Source organism: Salmo salar, chromosome ssa11 (assembly GCF_905237065.1).
Source record: "Salmo salar chromosome ssa11, Ssal_v3.1, whole genome shotgun sequence".
NCBI lineage: Eukaryota > Metazoa > Chordata > Actinopteri > Salmoniformes > Salmonidae > Salmo > Salmo salar.
Window position 1 is genome coordinate 37,735,649 of NC_059452.1, and position 18,125 is coordinate 37,753,773.

General features: G+C 39.2%; 1 protein-coding gene across 1 annotated transcript; it reads left to right on the forward strand.

Annotated features, from left to right (window-relative positions):
• The first annotated feature begins 11,627 nt into the window (after positions 1–11,627).
• Positions 11,628–13,913, forward strand: LOC123725244 (guanylyl cyclase-activating protein 2-like). Its single transcript, XM_045690377.1, has 3 exons — positions 11,628–11,771; positions 12,663–12,774; positions 13,068–13,913. Exons 1-3 carry the CDS (start codon positions 11,631–11,633, stop codon positions 13,205–13,207), a joined length of 393 nt encoding a protein of 130 aa, XP_045546333.1. The 5' UTR covers positions 11,628–11,630; the 3' UTR covers positions 13,208–13,913.
• Positions 13,914–18,125: the final 4,212 nt, after the last annotated feature.

Below are 18,125 nucleotides of genomic sequence, written 5' to 3' on the forward strand. Positions count from 1 at the left end.
ATATAAATATACAGTATAATATAATATATGCCATTTAGCAGATGCTTTTATCCAAAGCGACTTACACTCATGCGTGCATTTATAACCAGTGTGAAATGGCTAGCTAGTTAGTTGTTTCCCTTGCTCTGCCGCTGCTTTTTGTGGAGCTATAGGTAACAATGCTCTGTGGGTGACTGTTGTCGTGTTCAGAGGGTCCATCGTTCCAGCCCAGGTTGGCTCAAGGAGAGGGATGGAAGCAATACCTTTACACATACATTTTTACGTATGGGTGGTCCCTGCAATAATCTACCAACATGCACGACAAGGTTATAGCTACATTTCTGAAGTCTCAATTTTATATAATTTATAAAGCTTTTATTAAGCGGTGTTCATGTCTCCCTTTATAAAGCACAGGTTTGTGTCATATATGACATAGTAGGTTATGTCACATTTGACATGGGTGGTTATGTCACACAGTTATGCCACATTTATGAACCCTTTATAGAGCATGACATATAGTTATAGATGATTTGTGACACATTTATGTAGTGCTTATGAAGGCTTTATTAAGGCTTTATGAAGCATTTATAAGCTAAACTTAATTTAAAGTGGGACCAAACATTTGCAAATGCTGGAGTGTAGAGATACATTTTAAATGTTAGCTTCACTGTCCAAATACATATGGGGTTGAGTGTATACGTAGCCTATAGACAGGTAAATAAAGGGATACTGCAATATTCTGGCAGTTACGCCTTTTGTCTACTTATCCAGATTCAGATAGACTTGTGGATACCATTTTTATGTCATTGTGTGCAGTATGAAGGAAGTTAGAGGCAGCTAAATAAGGTGTAATGTAGCTATGATGACTAAGTAGAAGAATGTTGTTTTTCATGTTAAGAATCTTGACATGGACCTCTGTGACATGCAGTGCAGGCGTGGAAAAATGCACAATAGATTAGACATGGGTACACAATGAGTTATGAATGACAGTTGACCTCATAGGATTGAAGAAGAACATTCTTAGTCATCATTGGTAGCCAAAATGCGAACTGGAAAAACACGTTGCCTCACCAGATGTGTGTGACATGGGGAGAACTTCCTCCTTAATAGATGTGTGGGAGGCAGGTTGATCTTTATTGGGATAACTGAGTCTAAAAGGCATCAGTCAGAACATACCAGCTCGTAACTGGTACATACTGTACCATCTCCAGACCTAGGGCTGTTATGGTGACTGTATTACTGCCACACCGGCAGTCACAAGTCATGACTGCAGTCAAATTCCACGTGACAGTTTAGTCACAGTAATTAGGCTTCTCCAAGCTCTGATGCTGCTGATGGTCATTAATAGCCCACCAAACTTGCAGGGGCGGAGCTAAAGGGGTGTCCAGGGTGGCACTGGACACCCCTGACATCTGATTGGCCACCCCGGGTGTCACCCCAAAATTGAATTTGCCACTGGCAGTTTGATGCTGATTGACATCTCATCTCTTGTTGAAAGAAGCATTTATTTTGACGTTCGGCAGCGCATTTTTCAAATCGAGGATGAGGAAGAGAGAATATTAATGTTGGTTGCGAGATACAGAAGAATAAGAGAAACATACAGAAGAAGAGAGAATATTTCCTCAGCTCCACGAGCTCTTTTCGCAATTGGCGAAAGCATCATATTTTAAGTAAGTTTTAAGGTTTAGCATCAGGTTTACGTTTCCTGAACAATTTTTATGAAAGTTAAGTCACTGTGTAAGTTATCGTCAGACCTTAGGCTCCATTAACCGACAGTTAATCAGATAAGAGAGATCGATTCCCAATTTAGCCTAACATTGTGTTAACATCTGTGCTGGTAATACACGCATATACAGTACAGTGCAGTGTCATAAGTTACAGTGTACAAATGTTTAGCTAATGTGGGGTAACTCAAATCAAATCAAATTTGATTTGTCACATACACATGGTTAGCAGATGTTAATGCGAGTGTAGCAAAAAGCTTGTGCTTCTAGTTCCGACCATGCATTAATATCTAACAAGTAATCTAACCTAACAATTTCACAACAACTACCTTATAATTGGGAACCGATCTCTCTTAACTAGTAGGCTACAGCTGTCAGTGTTCAGAAAGTTAACATTCAGCAATTTGAAATCCATTAACTCAGTTAGATTTTCGTACTTGAACTCAAAACGAACAATTGTTATTATCAATCTGTTAACGTTACACAAAAGATGACCACAATTTGCAGATAGCCTGTTTGGTATTGTAAAGGTGTAAGAAATGATAGCTAGCTAAGTTACTTACTGCAGAGTAGGGCTAGCCATGATCTAACTAGTAACTTAGGCTGGTAGTTGATTTTAAGTTCCAGTTATGATAATGGGGATTTGTAATTAAGATTGAGATTGGACTAAAATGTGGGTAAATGGATGCTTAGAGGTAATAATAATCCTATGATTACTGATTAGACATACCCAAATCTAATTGCCTGTAGCTCAGGCCCTGAAGCAAGGATATGCATATTATTGGTACCATTTGAAAGGAAACACTTTGAAGTTTATGGAAATGTGAAAGGAATGTAGGAGAATATAACACAATAGATCTGGTAAAAGATAATACAAGAAAAAACCAACCTTTCTTTAGCATTCTTTGTACCATCATCTTTGAAATGCAAGAGAAAGGCCATAATGCATTATTCCAGCCCAGGTGCAATTTAGATTTTGGCCACTAGATAGCTTCAGTGTATATGCAAAGTTTTAGACAGATTGTCACGTCCTGACCATAGTAAGCTGTTATTTTCTATGGTAGAGTAGGTCAGGGCATGACAGGGGGGTTTTCTAGTTTAGTTTTTCTATGTTGTTATGTTCTAGTTTTGTATTTCTGTCACGTCCTGACCAGTATAAGGGTTATTTGTTATTGTAGTTTGGTCAGGACGTGGCAGAGGGTATTTGTTTTATGTGGTTCGGGGTGGTGTTTTTGGTAGAAGGGTATTTGATTTATGTATTCCGGGGTTTTTGGGCACTGTTCCTGGTTTATGTATTTCTATGTTTAGTCTAGTTAGTTGTATTTCTATGTTTAGGTTAATGGGGGGTTGGACTCTCAATTGGAGGCAGGTGCTTTCTCGTTGCCTCTGATTGAGAGTCCTAAATATGGGTATGTGTTTGGTTTAGTGTTTGTGGGAGATTGTTTCTTGTTTTGCGTGTGTGAGCCTTACAAGACTGTTTTGTTGATCATTCGTTCTTCGTTGTTTGTTATTTTGGTGTTTTCTTGGTCTAAATAAATATCAAGATGAACATCCACATTCCTGCTGCGTTTTGGTCCTCCATTCCAGACGACAACCGTGACAATTTCTATGTTGGGTTGTTCTAGTTTTGTATTTCTATGTTGGGCTGTGTTTGGGATGATCTCCAATTAGAGGCAGCTGGTCATCGTTGTCTCTAATTGGAGGTCATATTTAAGTTGGTGTTTGTCCCACCTGGGTTTGTGGGAGATTAATTTTGAGTAGTGTATGTTTCACCTCTGCATCACGGTTTGTTGTTTTTTGTCATTCAGTTTATTTATGTATTGCATAGTTTCACAGTATAAATAAAATGTGGAACGACACACACGCTGCACTTTGGTCCGCTTCTCCATCCTACGACAACCGTGACACAGATCCAATGAACCATTGCATTTCTGTTCAAGTATCAAGACTGCCCAAATGTGCCTAATTTGTTTATTAATAACTTTCCATGTTCAAAATTGTGCACTCTCCTCAAACAATAGCATGGTATTCTTTCACTGTAATAGCTACTGTAAATTGGACAGTGCAGTTAGATTAACAAGATTTTAAGCTTTCTTCCAATATCAGATATGTCTATGTCCTGGGAAATGTTCTTGTTACTTACAACCTCATGCTAATTGCATTAGCCTACGTTAGCTCAACCATCCCGTGGAAGGGACACCGATCCCAAAGAAACTTCTTCAGGCTAGGGTCCTTTTTTCTGCATTTCCGCCTGACTGATGTGCCCAAAGTAAACTGCCTGTTACTCAGGCCCAGAAGCCAGGATATGCATATAATTGGTACCATTGGATAGAAACACTTTTAAGTTTTTAGAAATGTTAACATAATGTATGAGACTATAGCACAATAGATATGGTAGGAGAAAATACAAAGAAAAAACAACCGGAATAAAAAAAATTTGAGAGCCCATGCTCTTCCAATGGAACGTATAGGGTCATATCCAAATCCAGCTCCCAGATTGCAATTCCTATGGCTTCCACTAGATGTCAACAGTCTGTTCAAGGTCTCAGGCTTGTTTCTTCTCAAACGAGGAAGAATTTTGAGTTTTAGTACTGGGAGTCAGAGTTGGAAATCAGTCTGTGCTCGCACGATGAAGAGGACGCAGGCCTGCTAATTTTGCTTTCCTATTGAACATACTTCTTTCCGTATGAAATAGTATAGATTAATTACATTTTAGGGTACCTGAGGATTAAATTACTCAAATCGATGGCGCCACTAAACAGACCTTTTGGAATATAAAGAAGGAATTTATTTAACAAAATGACCATGCATGTTGTAGCTGGGAACCTTTGGTTTGCAAATCAGAGGAGGATTTTCAAAACGTAAGTGAATATTTAATTGCTATTTGTGATTTTATGAAGCGTGTGCTGGTTGAAAAATATTTTGATGTGGGGCGCTGTCCTCAAACAATCGCATGGCATGCTTTCGCTGTAAAGCCTATTGTAAATCGAACAATGCAGTTAGATGAATAAGACTTTAAGACACTTGTATGTACCTAAATGTTTAATATCCATACGTTTTATGATTATTTATTTGAATTGCACGCTCTCCAACTTCACAGGAAGTTATCGACAGGTGTCCATCTGGCGGGACGCCTAGCCCTAATTTAACAAGACAAAAATGACTGGTAATTTAAACAAAATGTTTACTGTTGGCCCATGTGTAGATACTGTATGTATATTTTGCAATGTAAATATAGTAAATCCACATTTTCATTGTGTTTTATACCAAATGTGTACACCTTTCCAATGTGAAGTGTGCAGGAAGCTGTACTGTACAAACTTTATTGTTGTCTTAAACTTACAATCAAAACAGTTGTAAATGCTGTGACTAGGCCTATTACTTGCCGTTCTTATGAATCATTTTCCTTGAACGTTTCTGACTTTAATGCCTTTCTGTTACAATAACACACATGCTAGAGTCAGAGCTTTCCTTTTTGTGGTGTGATGAAGACAATGCATCTGGACCTGTATCATAAGACATCTCCGACTAGAAGTAATGATCTAAGATCAGGTCCCTCCAGTCCATTCATTCAAATCTACAGGGGCTTGGGCCCACTGACAAAGAAATGATCAGTCTATAATTTTAATGGTAGGTTTATTTGAACAGTGAGAGACAGAATAACAACAAATAAATCCAGAAAAACGCATGTCAAAAATGTTATAAATTGATTTGCATTTTAATGAGGGAAATAAGTATTTGACCCCCTCTCAATCAGAAAGATTTCTGGCTCCCAGGTGTCTTTTATACGGGTAACGAGCTGAGATTAGGAGCACACTCTTAAAGGGAGTGCTCCTAATCTCAGCTTGTTACCTGTATAAAAGACACCTGTCCACAGAAGCAATCAATCAATCAGATTCCAAACTGTCCACCATGGCCAAGACCAAAGAGCTCTCCAAGGATGTCAGGGACAAGATTGTAGACCTACACAAGGCTGGAATGGGCTACAAGACCATCGCCAAGCAGCTTGGTGAGAAGGTGACAACAGTTGGTGCGATTATTCGCAAATGGAAGAAACACAAAAGAACTGTCAATCTCCGTCGGCCTGGGGCTCCATGCAAGATCTCACCTCGTGGAGTTGCAATGATCATGAGAATGGTGAGGAATCAGCCCAGAACTACACTGGAGGATCTTGTCAATGATCTCAAGGCAGCTGGGACCATAGTCACCAAGAAAATAATTGGTAACACACTACGCCGTGAAGGACTGAAATCCTGCAGCGCCCGCAAGGTCCCCCTGCTCAAGAAAGCACATATACATGCCCGTCTGAAGTTTGCCAATGAAAATCTGAATGATTCAGACGACAACTGGGTGAAAGTGTTGTGGTCAGATGAGACCAAAATGGAGCTCTTTGGCATCAACTCAACTCACCGTGTTTGGAGGAGGAGGAATGCTGCCTATGACCCCAAGAACACCATCCCCACCGTCAAACATGGAGGTGGAAACATTATGCTTTGGGGGTGTTTTTCTGCTAAGGGGACAGGACAACTTCACCGCATCAAAGGGATGATGGACGGGTCCATGTACCGTCTAATCTTGGGTGACAACCTCCTTCCCTCAGCCAGGGCATTGAAAATGGGTCGTGGATGGGTATTCCAGGATGACAATGACCCAAAACACATGGCCAAGGCAACAAAGGAGTGGCTCAAGAAGAAGCACATTAAGGTCCTGGAGTGGCCTAGCCAGTCTCCAGACCATAATCCCATAGAAAATCTGTGGAGGGAGCTGAAGGTTTGAGTTGCCAAACGTCAGCCTCGAAACCTTAATGACTTGGAGAAGATCTGCAAAGAGGAGTGGGACAAAATCCCTCCTGAGATGTGTGCAAACCTGGTGGCCAACTACAAGAAACGCCTGACCTCTGTGATTGCCAACAAGGGTTTTGCCACCAAGTACTAAGTCATGTTTTGCAGAGGGGTCAAATACTTATTTCCCTCATTAAAATGCAAATTATTTTATAACATTTTTGACATGCGTTTTTCTGGATTTTTTTGTTGTTATTCTGTCTCTCACTGTTCAAATAAACCTACTATTAAAATTATAGACTGATCATTTCTTTGTCAGTGGGCAAACGTACAAAATCAGCAGGGGATCAAATACTTTTTTCCCTCACTGTAGAACCCTTATTGCCTTCCAAAGATTCCTTCTTGCCTTCTGAAAAATCATTCTTTGCTTCCAAAGAATCATCAAAGAACCCTTTCTTCCAAAAACAGTTCTTTATAATGTTAAAGGTTTTAGGTAGAAACATTTGTCTTACATAGAACACTTGTCTTTCAGAAAGGGTTCTTCAGATAAAAACAGTTCTTGGTAGAACCCTATCCCTATACAAATAATCCCTTTGGATTATTTTCTAGGACTGTAGGCATAACTGAATAATCTTTGCAGATGAATCCTTCATTGACCCACAGCCAACCTCGAGGTATTCCTCAACAAGGGTCTTCTGTAGGGAGTTACTCTAACCTGATCCTTGCACCAGAGCTACTCAACTTCTACCTGACTTCTCTATTTAATATCGGACTTGTTTAATGTATCCTTATCAGGGTGAATTGATTCTCATACAACACCTCAACTGAATCATCTCACATGGAATCATCTCGCTGAATCATCTCACATTGAATCATCTCGCTGAATCATCTCACATTGAATAATCCCACTGAATCATGCACCTTCCCCCATATTATAATAATAATAATAATAATAAATGCACTTTTCCTACTAGCACTGACCTTGCTGATAACTACTTTATTGAGGAAAAATGTACCTGCTACAGTTGTGATATGTTGTTGTCTCACCTAGCTATCTTAAGATGGATGCACTATTTGTAGAGTCTGTGAAATGAATAAAATGTCAATGTAATTTCTGTTTCATATAAATCCTCCTTTGACCGATAGCCAACATCGAGGTTTTCCCCCACGTGGGTCATGTTGAAGAAGCTTACACCAGAGCCAATCAACTTGTACTTGTGTAATATCCCGTAACACTCTTAGCCCATACCTGACCTTTAATGATATCTCTTATCTTTATCAACTTATAAAAATGCAAAAGGTAGACTGAGATGCTGAAAACAATAGGTCAGGTATGGGTCACTGGAGTTAAAAGCGATTCATTGCCAGAATCTCAATCTAAGGTACTAACTTAGAAAAAAGGTGCTCCCTTGAACCATAAAGGGTTATTTGGTTGTCTCTGTAGGGGACATCTTTTTTTGGTTCCTTTTCACCAAGGAGTTCTTAATTTTAAAGCTCATTTCAGGGTTCCTTGTTGGGTGAAAGGGTTCTACCTGGAACCAAAAATAGTTTTTCTACAGGGACAGCCGAAGAACCCTATCCGAAACACTTTTTTCTAAGAGTGAATACAATCAAGCTGTCCTGGGTCTAGTCTCTCGTGACAGGCCAGTGTGTGCAGTTAATCCTTCGTTGACCCACAGCCAACCTTAAGGTATTCCCCAACATGGGTCATCTGAAAGTAACAATTGCCCGAACCTTACACCAGAGCCTCACAAATTCCAACTGACCTCTCTATTTAAACACCTAACTTCTGTTACATCCAGTAACACTCTAAACTCATTTCCAACCTACTATTGGATATGTTACCTATATTTTACCTGTTCTGATCTCTGTACACATACTATTTTGACTTCAGAAGTGGCTGTTCAGTGAAAATGTATTTATTAATCCTCAGATAGTGATGGGTGATCATTTGCCCATGGCCTGACAACCTCCATTCCAGGTGTGAAAAGGTTTTATAACATAAATGCAATTGTGAAAATGTTTTATAATATATTAACACAACAAAACCAGTTGAGTCACAAAAGTTATAGGACATATACTCTCTATTTGGCACACTGTAGCCTTGTAGGTCTACAAATTACATCGTCCAATTGGATCAGGTCTGCAGATTACTAAATGCCGATATAGGACAAGTCTTGCTAAAAATAAGTTAGCCTGGGGTTAACGTATGTATATCCCACATGATGTAGCCTATGTTGTCAGACCTATTTGCACGCACAACCATCAAAGGCAACGATGCAGGGAGCAGAGAGAAGATACGAGGTCGAATTCTTAAAGGTTTACAAATTTTATGAACCTCGGAGGTAACCGTGTCCCCAGGCTATTGCGCACAGCCATATCGGAGACTAGCCCACAGCTGGATTTAAATTTACGCGTTGTCTTTTTCACACTTTGAACTTTTTCACTCAAACCTTTTTTACTTTACAATGGGTCAAAATCAGCAAGCTCAGTCAACCAGCGAAGAAGAGTTGGAAGTATCGACAATTCAAGACCTCTACAGGAGGTTCATCAATGAGTGCCCCAGCGGTTCGTTGTACTTGCACGAGTTCAAAAGGATGTTTGGGGTTCAAAACAATAATTCGCCGGAATCGCAATACATGGAGGGCATATTCAGTGCGTTTGATATGAATGGGGTAAGATTCTGAATACAAACAAGCAGACCTGGGTCATTTGCATTTACTGTAAATTATGTATTTGCATACTGTAACAAAACATGTATTGGTGTAGGCCTAAAGTTATCATAGACCCCTCCCCCTCAACTCAAGTGTTTTCAACATCCCATTTAATTCATGAATATAGATTTATACAATTTTAGTACAATACTATTATTAATATTGTTTTCTAGAATATGGGTTTCCCAAAATGTGTGCTCTTTCCACATGTAGGCTAAGCTATTTGTCTGTACACTATCATGCTTCATTTGGCCATATGCTTAATTAAAAACCTAAAGGTAGATGGCCATAATACCCCTCTTTCCATAAAGTGGGCCAGAGTGTAAAGCCAAATGGGTCGTTCCACCTCAAAAAGGACAAGAAAGAGGATTTCAACACCAACCTTCTCAGATTGTTCTGAAATAGTTTTTGTATTCTTTAAATATAATACCTAACTTCCAAATTTGACCATTATTTTTCTAACAGTGACTTAGACATCAAAAGCCACCAATGGACCCCCCCCCCACGCCAATCCCACCCCAACAATGAGTATATTATCAGTTCTCTATGTCTGACAAGTAGTATGGAGCTGCAGCTCTGAGTTTTGTTTTTTCATTCTATGTATTGTATTCTACCTGTTCAGAGAAATGAGTCATTGAAGCTGTTAGGTTTATGTCCCATCCTACATCTTGATATTACCTGGTTTGACCACTAGATGGTGGTGTTCCTGCTATTAGGTGAACAAAGTTTGAACTATCCCCCCCTCAAATGGATAGTTCACCCAAATTACAAAATTACATATTGGTTTCCTCACCCTGTAAGCAGTCTATGGACAACACATGCTTTGGTTATGGTACCTATGTTAGCATTTTCACACTTCATGTTCAAATCATCCTAAAGTATTTAACATGTATTGTGTACCTTCATTTCAATTAAATGCCAAGTCTCAAATAGCCGTCTGTCCCTTTTAATAGCCAGGTGGCGGCACACATTTCAGCAAATAAATGCCTGTTTCAAATAATACTTATTCTGTTAAGGAAAAGTAAAGAAAAAAATCAATAGAGGCATGCTAAGACAAAAGAAATGTGACACAGTTTGTAAACGATAACACATTAGTGTAGGAAAATGAAGAAATGTATTAAAATACTGGAAGTGAATGCTGGAATTTAACAATTAACTATGCAAATGAGCAAAAGCTGTGTGCATTAAGGAAATAGACAGCTGGCTTAAATAGAAGCCTGTCTCTAATAAGCACCTGTTGTGTTCAGGAATTTAATTAAATAAACACCTGGGCTATTAATTACATTTTTATGTTAACTCAATGGTGTTACTTATAGATTATATGGATATGAAGTGCAAAAATGCTAATAGGTACCATTGACTTGCATTGGATTTGCTGGTTTGAATACCCGAGCCGACAAGGTGAAAAATCTGTTGAAGTGCCCGAGCAAGGCACTTAACGCTAATTTGCTCCAGGGGCACTGTACTACTATGGCTGACCCTGTAAAACAACACATTTCACTGCACCCATCTAGTGTCTGTGACAATACAACATATTTATTTTCCTAGTGGTCAGAACCTGGTAATATCAGGATGTAGGATAGGATATAAACCTAACAACTTCCATTACTAATTTCTCTGAACGGGGGGGAAAAAAACGTCACCAAATTCACTGAGAATACATTACATATGATGAAGAAATAATACTCAGAGCAGCAGCTCCATACTACTTATCAGACATAGAGAACTGATACTATCAACTCGAAGATGGGGTGGGATTGGCGTGTAGGGTCCGTGGGTGGCTTTTGGACATTTCTTTGGATTCCTCATGTCTTACTCCTTGTTAGAAAAAAGTTAAGGTCCAAATCGTATCTTAGGTACTATATTTATTGAATATTCTATGAATCCTATAAATTAAAATGTCCAATTTAGGTGCAATCAATTAGCTTAATTTCTCAGAAATCAAATTATATTTCAAAAAATGATGTTGCAGAAATGCTAATAGTATCTGTTTTTAACTACAGAAACGACTTCAGAAGAATCTGAGTGGGTGTTACGGCCTGCTGAATTGACATGGAAAGACCCAAATGGAAATAGGGCCACACTTCCAACAAAGGCCCAAGACAATGCTGTATGCCAGTAAGCTATCCCACAGTTACCACCAATGTAACAATTGATGAGAAACAGTTTGAAATAGGCTCGATGCAGAAGTCTAAAAAGGTCCACAACTCTCTGGATGAGTATCTGGATATAGGCTACCTGAAAATACATATTTGACCCAGGTCTATTTCCCTACATTTTCACAATCCACCATGATCCCATGGTATACCTTTTGTTTTACATATGCCCACTGTCAGGGATGTTATGTATTTCTTACTTGGAGAACACGTAAGGATTTTTATTGAGGCTGTAGTTGATCATGATCGTTTGTCTGTCTATTACAGGACAACACCATGGATTTCATTGAGTATGTTGCTGCGCTAAACCTTGTGCTTCGAGGACGGCTCGAGGATAAACTCAAGTGGTCTTTCAAGGTGTTTGACAACGATGACAATGGGCGACTGGACAGGCACGAGCTGAGAATAATTATTAGGGTAAGGGTTTGGGCCGAAGTGCGACCTATAGTAACATTCTAAGCCAGTGTTTCTCAACATGGCTCCTGGAAGGGATGTGTTCTACAGCACACTATAGCTCATTATCAATTAGACACTAAGCCGTATATATCTGCTTGGGTCAGGTAACCACTAAACTCAAAGCCTCTGAGAATCAGCTATTTATCAAACAGAAAAACAACAACAAAGTTGAATAAACACATTTATATTGTAGATACTGCACTTTGCCCTTGCATTACCCATATAGTTAAGGTCATACAAAGGCAGAGTGCAGTATCTGCATTTTAGGGGTCATAGATCAAATCAGTGGTCATGGTTGATATGCATAAACATTACTTCATAATAAGATGATACGTCATTGCATTATCACTTATTTACCTACAACCTATTTGGATGGCTAACAAAAATACTTTAAAGACATTTTTCTCAGATTCACTGTTGGCATAGTTACTGTATTGGCAGTATTGGAAGTACTCTAGTTAGAATAATTAAATTGAATTACATTTGGGCCATTTCATTCAGGCTTCTTAATTGGAGCAATTTATAGGGTAATTGAAAATCTGTGTGCACAGTGGCAGTTCAGGATCGAAGTTGAGAAACCCTGCTCTTGGACTTGAAGGCTGTAGTCCGATGCTCTACTGCTCCCCCAAAGTGTGTACTCGTATACGCCCCCTTATGGATTTAAAAGCATTGAATTGTTGTAAAGACTATGGTAGGAACTTTCTCCAGCCGTCCTTGTACTAACCTAATGATTTAAAATGCACACATGTGGAAGGGTAGGAAATCTCTCAAACCCTTTGAGGAACCAACGTCTGCAAAATGTAACTATAACAGTTGATTGATGTAACATTCCTCTGTTTGGGATGTCTGTAGATCATCTACAAGATAAAGAAAGGTTCTGTCAGTGACGAGGCAGGCCAAATCCGCCTTACACCTGAAGAGGTTTGTGACCGTATCTTCCAGAAAATTGACGAGAATGGTGACGGTGAGTACTGGAGCACTTATTTGTGTATTTTGACGGCCTTTAGCTTTTACTCTGGCAGGATGGTCATGTGTCAGAAATAATGACATAGTGAGACACTATTAAAATAGTGACCTATGTATGGCTTGATCTACTCAACCGATGGCGTGGGAAATGGAGGAATTGTGACTTGTGAGATCTGAAAAAATTTGGAGTGAGCTATCGCCTTTAACTAATTCTTGGTGATACAGTATAATGACAGAGTGGATACACATTAGGTAGAATAATAAGCATCTCCTTGTTGTCTTTGGTTCCAGGTCAGCTAACTCTGGAGGAGTTTGTGGAGGGGGCAAAGAGAGACCCCTGGGTGCAAAAACTCATACGCCTGGATATCAACCCCAGTTACTGGGTCCACCAGCACTTGAGTGACAGAAAACTCCAGAGTCCAAAACGATGAACTAAAATGTCAGACAGGGAGGAGGAGGACATTGGTTCTCTCTATTAAAGAGGATCTGAACCAAAACAACAACTTCTCTGGTTGAAAACGGCCTGTATTCATTATCATCGACTCTAGTCCCATAAAAGGATAACTTTGATCATAAAGTCAGTATCTCTCAAAATGGGGATTTGCTAGATTTAGGAAATGAATGACGTTGCCAAATCCTTGGATATTTAAGGATTGTGTATGGATTTCAATTATTCCCAGTATACTCACTCTCCGAGGAGTCAGAAGAAAGCTGATGCTTCCAGTTTTCAGGGATACAGTATTTTCAAACTAACTTCCATTTCCCCTGAAAAACGGATGTGGGGACTTCGCTCAGGCATCTTTCTACATTAGGTTAGAGCATCCTGCATGATATTCAATTGTATCAGCAGAATCAACCTACAGCCCATTTCTTTACAGACAGCAGAAATTCCCAATTGAGTCATTAGCATACATCGCCTCCGGGCTTATTTGATTGAGACCTTCTCCTACAATGAGTTTTGAGAAGGAAGCGAGGAGAGAGGACACGAAGAGTATGCAATTGAGATTCTCCCATTCAATTTGCCGGCGCATGCTCTGCAAGGTGTCGAAAGCGTTCCACAGCAATGCTGGCCCATGTTGACTCCAATGCTTCCCAAGTTGGCTGGATGTCATTTTAGGTGGTGGACCATTCTTGACACACAAGGGAAATTGTTGAGCGTGAAAAACCCTGCAGCGTTGCAGTTCTTGACACAAACCGGTGTGCCTGGCACCTACTACAATACCCCGTTCAAAGGCACTTAAATCTTTTGTCTTGCCCATTCACCCTCTGAATGGCACACATACACATTTCTTGTCTCAGTTGTCTCAAGGGTTAACAATCCTTCTTTAACCTTTCTCCTCCCCTTCATCTACACTGATTGAAGTGGATTTAACAAGGGACATCAATAAGGGATCATAGCTTTCACTTGGTCAGTCTATGTCATGGAAAGAGAAGGTGTCCTTAATGTTTTCTACACTCTGTGTATATGCCAATATCAAAATAAATGCAATACATTTTTATAACATTAAGAGAAGTATTGATACTGTAGTACATGCCCAGCTAGCACTTTTGGTTCATTGGAAGTTGTGGGAATATATGTTTTTGGTTTCCCATTGGTTCTGGGAACGAAGCCATACGTTTCCTGACCGGTACAACTGAATATGTTGTAAGTGTTCTGAGAATGGAAATAAAAATGTTTCCTGTTCTGGGAACGTTCATTTTTAGTTTGCAGGGAGGTTCTGAGAACATTTTACTATGGTTCACTGAAAGTTTTCCTGGGAGGTTTTATTAACGTTCTGAGAATAGAAATTATAGTTTACTTGAAGGTAACTAAATAATACTCTGAGAACATGTTTCAATAAGACTTTCAATAACACTGCTAGCTTAAACGGTTTTGAACTCCAAGCACAGGTAAGACACATGAAAATTCATCTTCTTAGACATTAATCATATAAACACATTCATTTTTTATTGTGGCATGGTGTCAGTATCAAAACAAATTTATTTATATAGCCCTTCTTACATCAGCTGATATCTCAAAGTGCTGTACAGAAACCCAGCCTAAAATCCCAAACAGCAAGCAATGCAGGTGTAGAAGCACAGTGGCTAGGAAAAACTCCCTAGAAAGGCCAAAACCTAGGAAGAAACCTAGAGAGGAGCCAGGCTATGAGGGGTGGCCAGTCCTCTTCTGGCTGTGCCGGGTGGAGATTATAACAGAACATGGCCAAGATGTTCAAATGTTCATAAATGACCAGCATGGTCAAATAATAATTATCACAGTAGTTGTCGAGGGTGCAACTGGTCAGCACCTTAGGAGTAAATGTCAGTTGGCTTTTCATACTAATTGAGAGTATCTCTACCGCTCCTGCTATCTCTAGAGAGTTGAAAACAGCAGGTCTGGGACAGGTAGCACGTCCAGTGAACAGGTCAGGGTTCCATAGCCGCAGGCAGAACAGTTGAAACTGGGGAAGCAGCAGTAGGATTCAAACCTATGATCTTCTGTTCTCTATCCATGGAATTAGTCCACTGCGCCACATGGATGGAGCTATAATGCTTTGTTTTTCTTTACTCATGAAAAGCAGTTCAATTTAGTCTATTCAAACAGACCCCCATTTCAAAGGAAACAAGCATTCATTAAGTTCAGGTGTGGCCAATTAGTGGTCACAGCTAACACACCTGAACACACTTAACAAGATAGAGGGAGTTTTGTTGACACTGAGAACATAATGCATATGTTGTTAAATAACATTCTTAGAACTAATGTTTACTAATGTTTTCTTAATGTTCTGAGAACATGACTTTAAATAGAACCCTGAGAAAACATGCAGAAAACGTTATGCTGAAGTACTGAAATTCCCACCCAAGAAACATGGTTCTCAGAACATTATGTGCTACCTGGGTATCCTTCACCATTCCCAGAACTTTGTGGGAAAGTTGTATGTAGTATAACCATAGGACAACCATGCTCTCACCAAGCTCTAAGAAACATATGGTTCTCAGAATGTTATGTGTTAGCTGGGTACCTTACATATTGTAAAAAACAACAATATATACCCAATATAGAGTATGTCCAGGTATATGTGGATGTTTTTAACATATGAAATGGTAGAAACAAGTAAGCTTACCAGCCAAGTACTGTGAATGACAATAGAGACCACACACAGTGAGAATGTAGCCATTTCACAAATCATTTCCAGAGTTGCACCCTGGATATTTCAATTGGTTACACTTTTTTTTAATAGTGCCTTTTTTTCACAAATAGCCATTTAAATACTTGATAACTGTTTTTGCTTTCAATTGAGTCATGAGAGATGGTTGGTGGAAGATAATTCACAAGAACTTCAGGTAAATTATCTTTGAATACGGAGTACTGATATTTAATATTCTTTAGATATGTTTTGAATTTAGTTTTGAATATTCAATAGTTTAGAATCTTGAAATGTGTTCCTGGTTTTTAATTCTTGTTCATTAATAAGTGCCAAATGCTAGTATGTGGTCATACTAAAGTCAAAATAGTTACCATGTTTTTACATGGTTGTCTATGGCACTGCAATTGAAGTGATAGCTTTGGATCAACCTGTAAAACAAACCTTCTATTAAGGCAAGTCATCCAGGTCCTGACTCCTGAGGCAGCAAAGCATCCCCAAACCATCACACTACCACCACCATGCTTGACAGTTGGTATGAGGTTCTTACTGTGGATTGCAGTGTTTTGTTTTCGCCATGCACAACGGGACCCATGATGTCCAAAAAGTTATAATTTTGAATCATCTGTCCATAGAATATTCTTCCAAGGGTTCTTGATGATCATCCAGGTGCTTCTTGGCAAACTTGAGTCAACATTTTGGACAACATGGGTTTTGGAATGGCCTAGTTGAGTTCATGCTTGAAAACCCACAAATGTCGCTGAGTTACAGCAGTTCTGCAAGCAAGAGTGGGACAAAATTCCTCCACAGCAATGTGAGAGACTGATCAACAACTACAGGAAGTGTTTGCTTGCGGTCATTACAGCTAAAGGTGGCACAACCAGTTATTAAGTGTAAGGGGGCAATTACTTTTCACACAGGAGAATTGGGTGTTGGATAACTTTGAGTTTACGCATAACAAAAAGTGTTTATACTTAAATTAAACAGGTATAAACATTTGTTGTTATTTGTAAACTCAGATTCCCTTTATCTAACATTAGTTTTTGGTTGAAGATCTGACAACATTCAGTATCAAAAATATGTAAAAATAGAGAAAATCAGAAAGAGGGCAAATACTTTTTCACGGCACTCTATCTGTTTTACAGTTTCAAAATGAAAGCGCCTTATGTATCTAGTCACCCCATTTGAAGATGTCATAAGTATTTGTACAAATGCACTTATAGTGTATTACATTTTGTCAAAATGTAGTATTTGGTCCCATATTCCTAGCACGCAATGTCTGCATAAAGCTTGTGACTACAAACTTGTTGGATGCATTTGCAGTTCGTTTTGGTTGTGTTTCAGATTATGTTGTGCCCAATAGAAATGAATGGTAAATCATGTATTATGTCATTTTGGAGACACTTTTAATGTAAATAAAAATAGAATATGTTTCTGAACAGGTATACATTAATGTGGATGCTACCATGATTACGAATAATCATGTATGAATGGTGAATAATGATGAGTGAGAGAGTTAGAGGTGTAGGGGAGTGTATGTATGTATATTATACAATAGTATTTTCCAAACACAGTACAATGCACTCGTTGTAATGGTATAACTTGTGCTCCGTATTCTTGTGCTGCTCTGAATGGAGTGTAAGGTGTTGGGGATTGAGAAGCTGTTTCATGTGTTATAACATATTAAAGATCTGTCTGAATGCACTGGACAGGTTCTTTATGAATGCACACTTAACACAACTACTCAACCTGAACACGTGAGAAGGGCCAGGTTTCCCCATTAACTATGGGGATGGATAACTGGAACTTTGGCATCTCTGACTGGGGGGAGGAGCTTAATGTTCTCACCTTATGTAAATGACTATGTGTGTTTGACCCAGGTTACCCAGAACAATCCTAAAACTTTTTTCAACGTTTTAAATGAACTTGTTTGTAATCCATTGGTGTCCTGTGAAGATATTTAATTGATTGCAGAGAAGAAAATTCTAGAGGATAAAAAATATTTTCACAACATGAAATTAATAAAGGGTCTGGGGAGAAGTTACCACAGAAAAAAACATGCTTTCACAGCAGAAAGTCATAGTGCCCCATATGGGGCTCTAACATGCAACATTCCACTACCCTCATCCCCCATAGCGCCCAGATTCTTGAGCAAAGGGACAAAACTAAGAGCGTGTGGCTGCCCTCTGGTGGACGAATCGGGAAGTCAGACGTATAACTCCTT

Excerpts from the sequence above, each read along its gene's own strand:
- LOC123725244 (XM_045690377.1), top strand. The coding sequence starts at position 11,631 with ATGGATTTCATTGAGTATGTTGCTGCGCTAAACCTTGTGCTTCGAGGA. Across the intron at positions 11,772-12,662 it reads AGCTGAGAATAATTATTAGG|ATCATCTACAAGATAAAGAA; the intron begins GTAAGGGTTTGG and ends GGATGTCTGTAG. Across the intron at positions 12,775-13,067 it reads AATTGACGAGAATGGTGACG|GTCAGCTAACTCTGGAGGAG; the intron begins GTGAGTACTGGA and ends CTTTGGTTCCAG.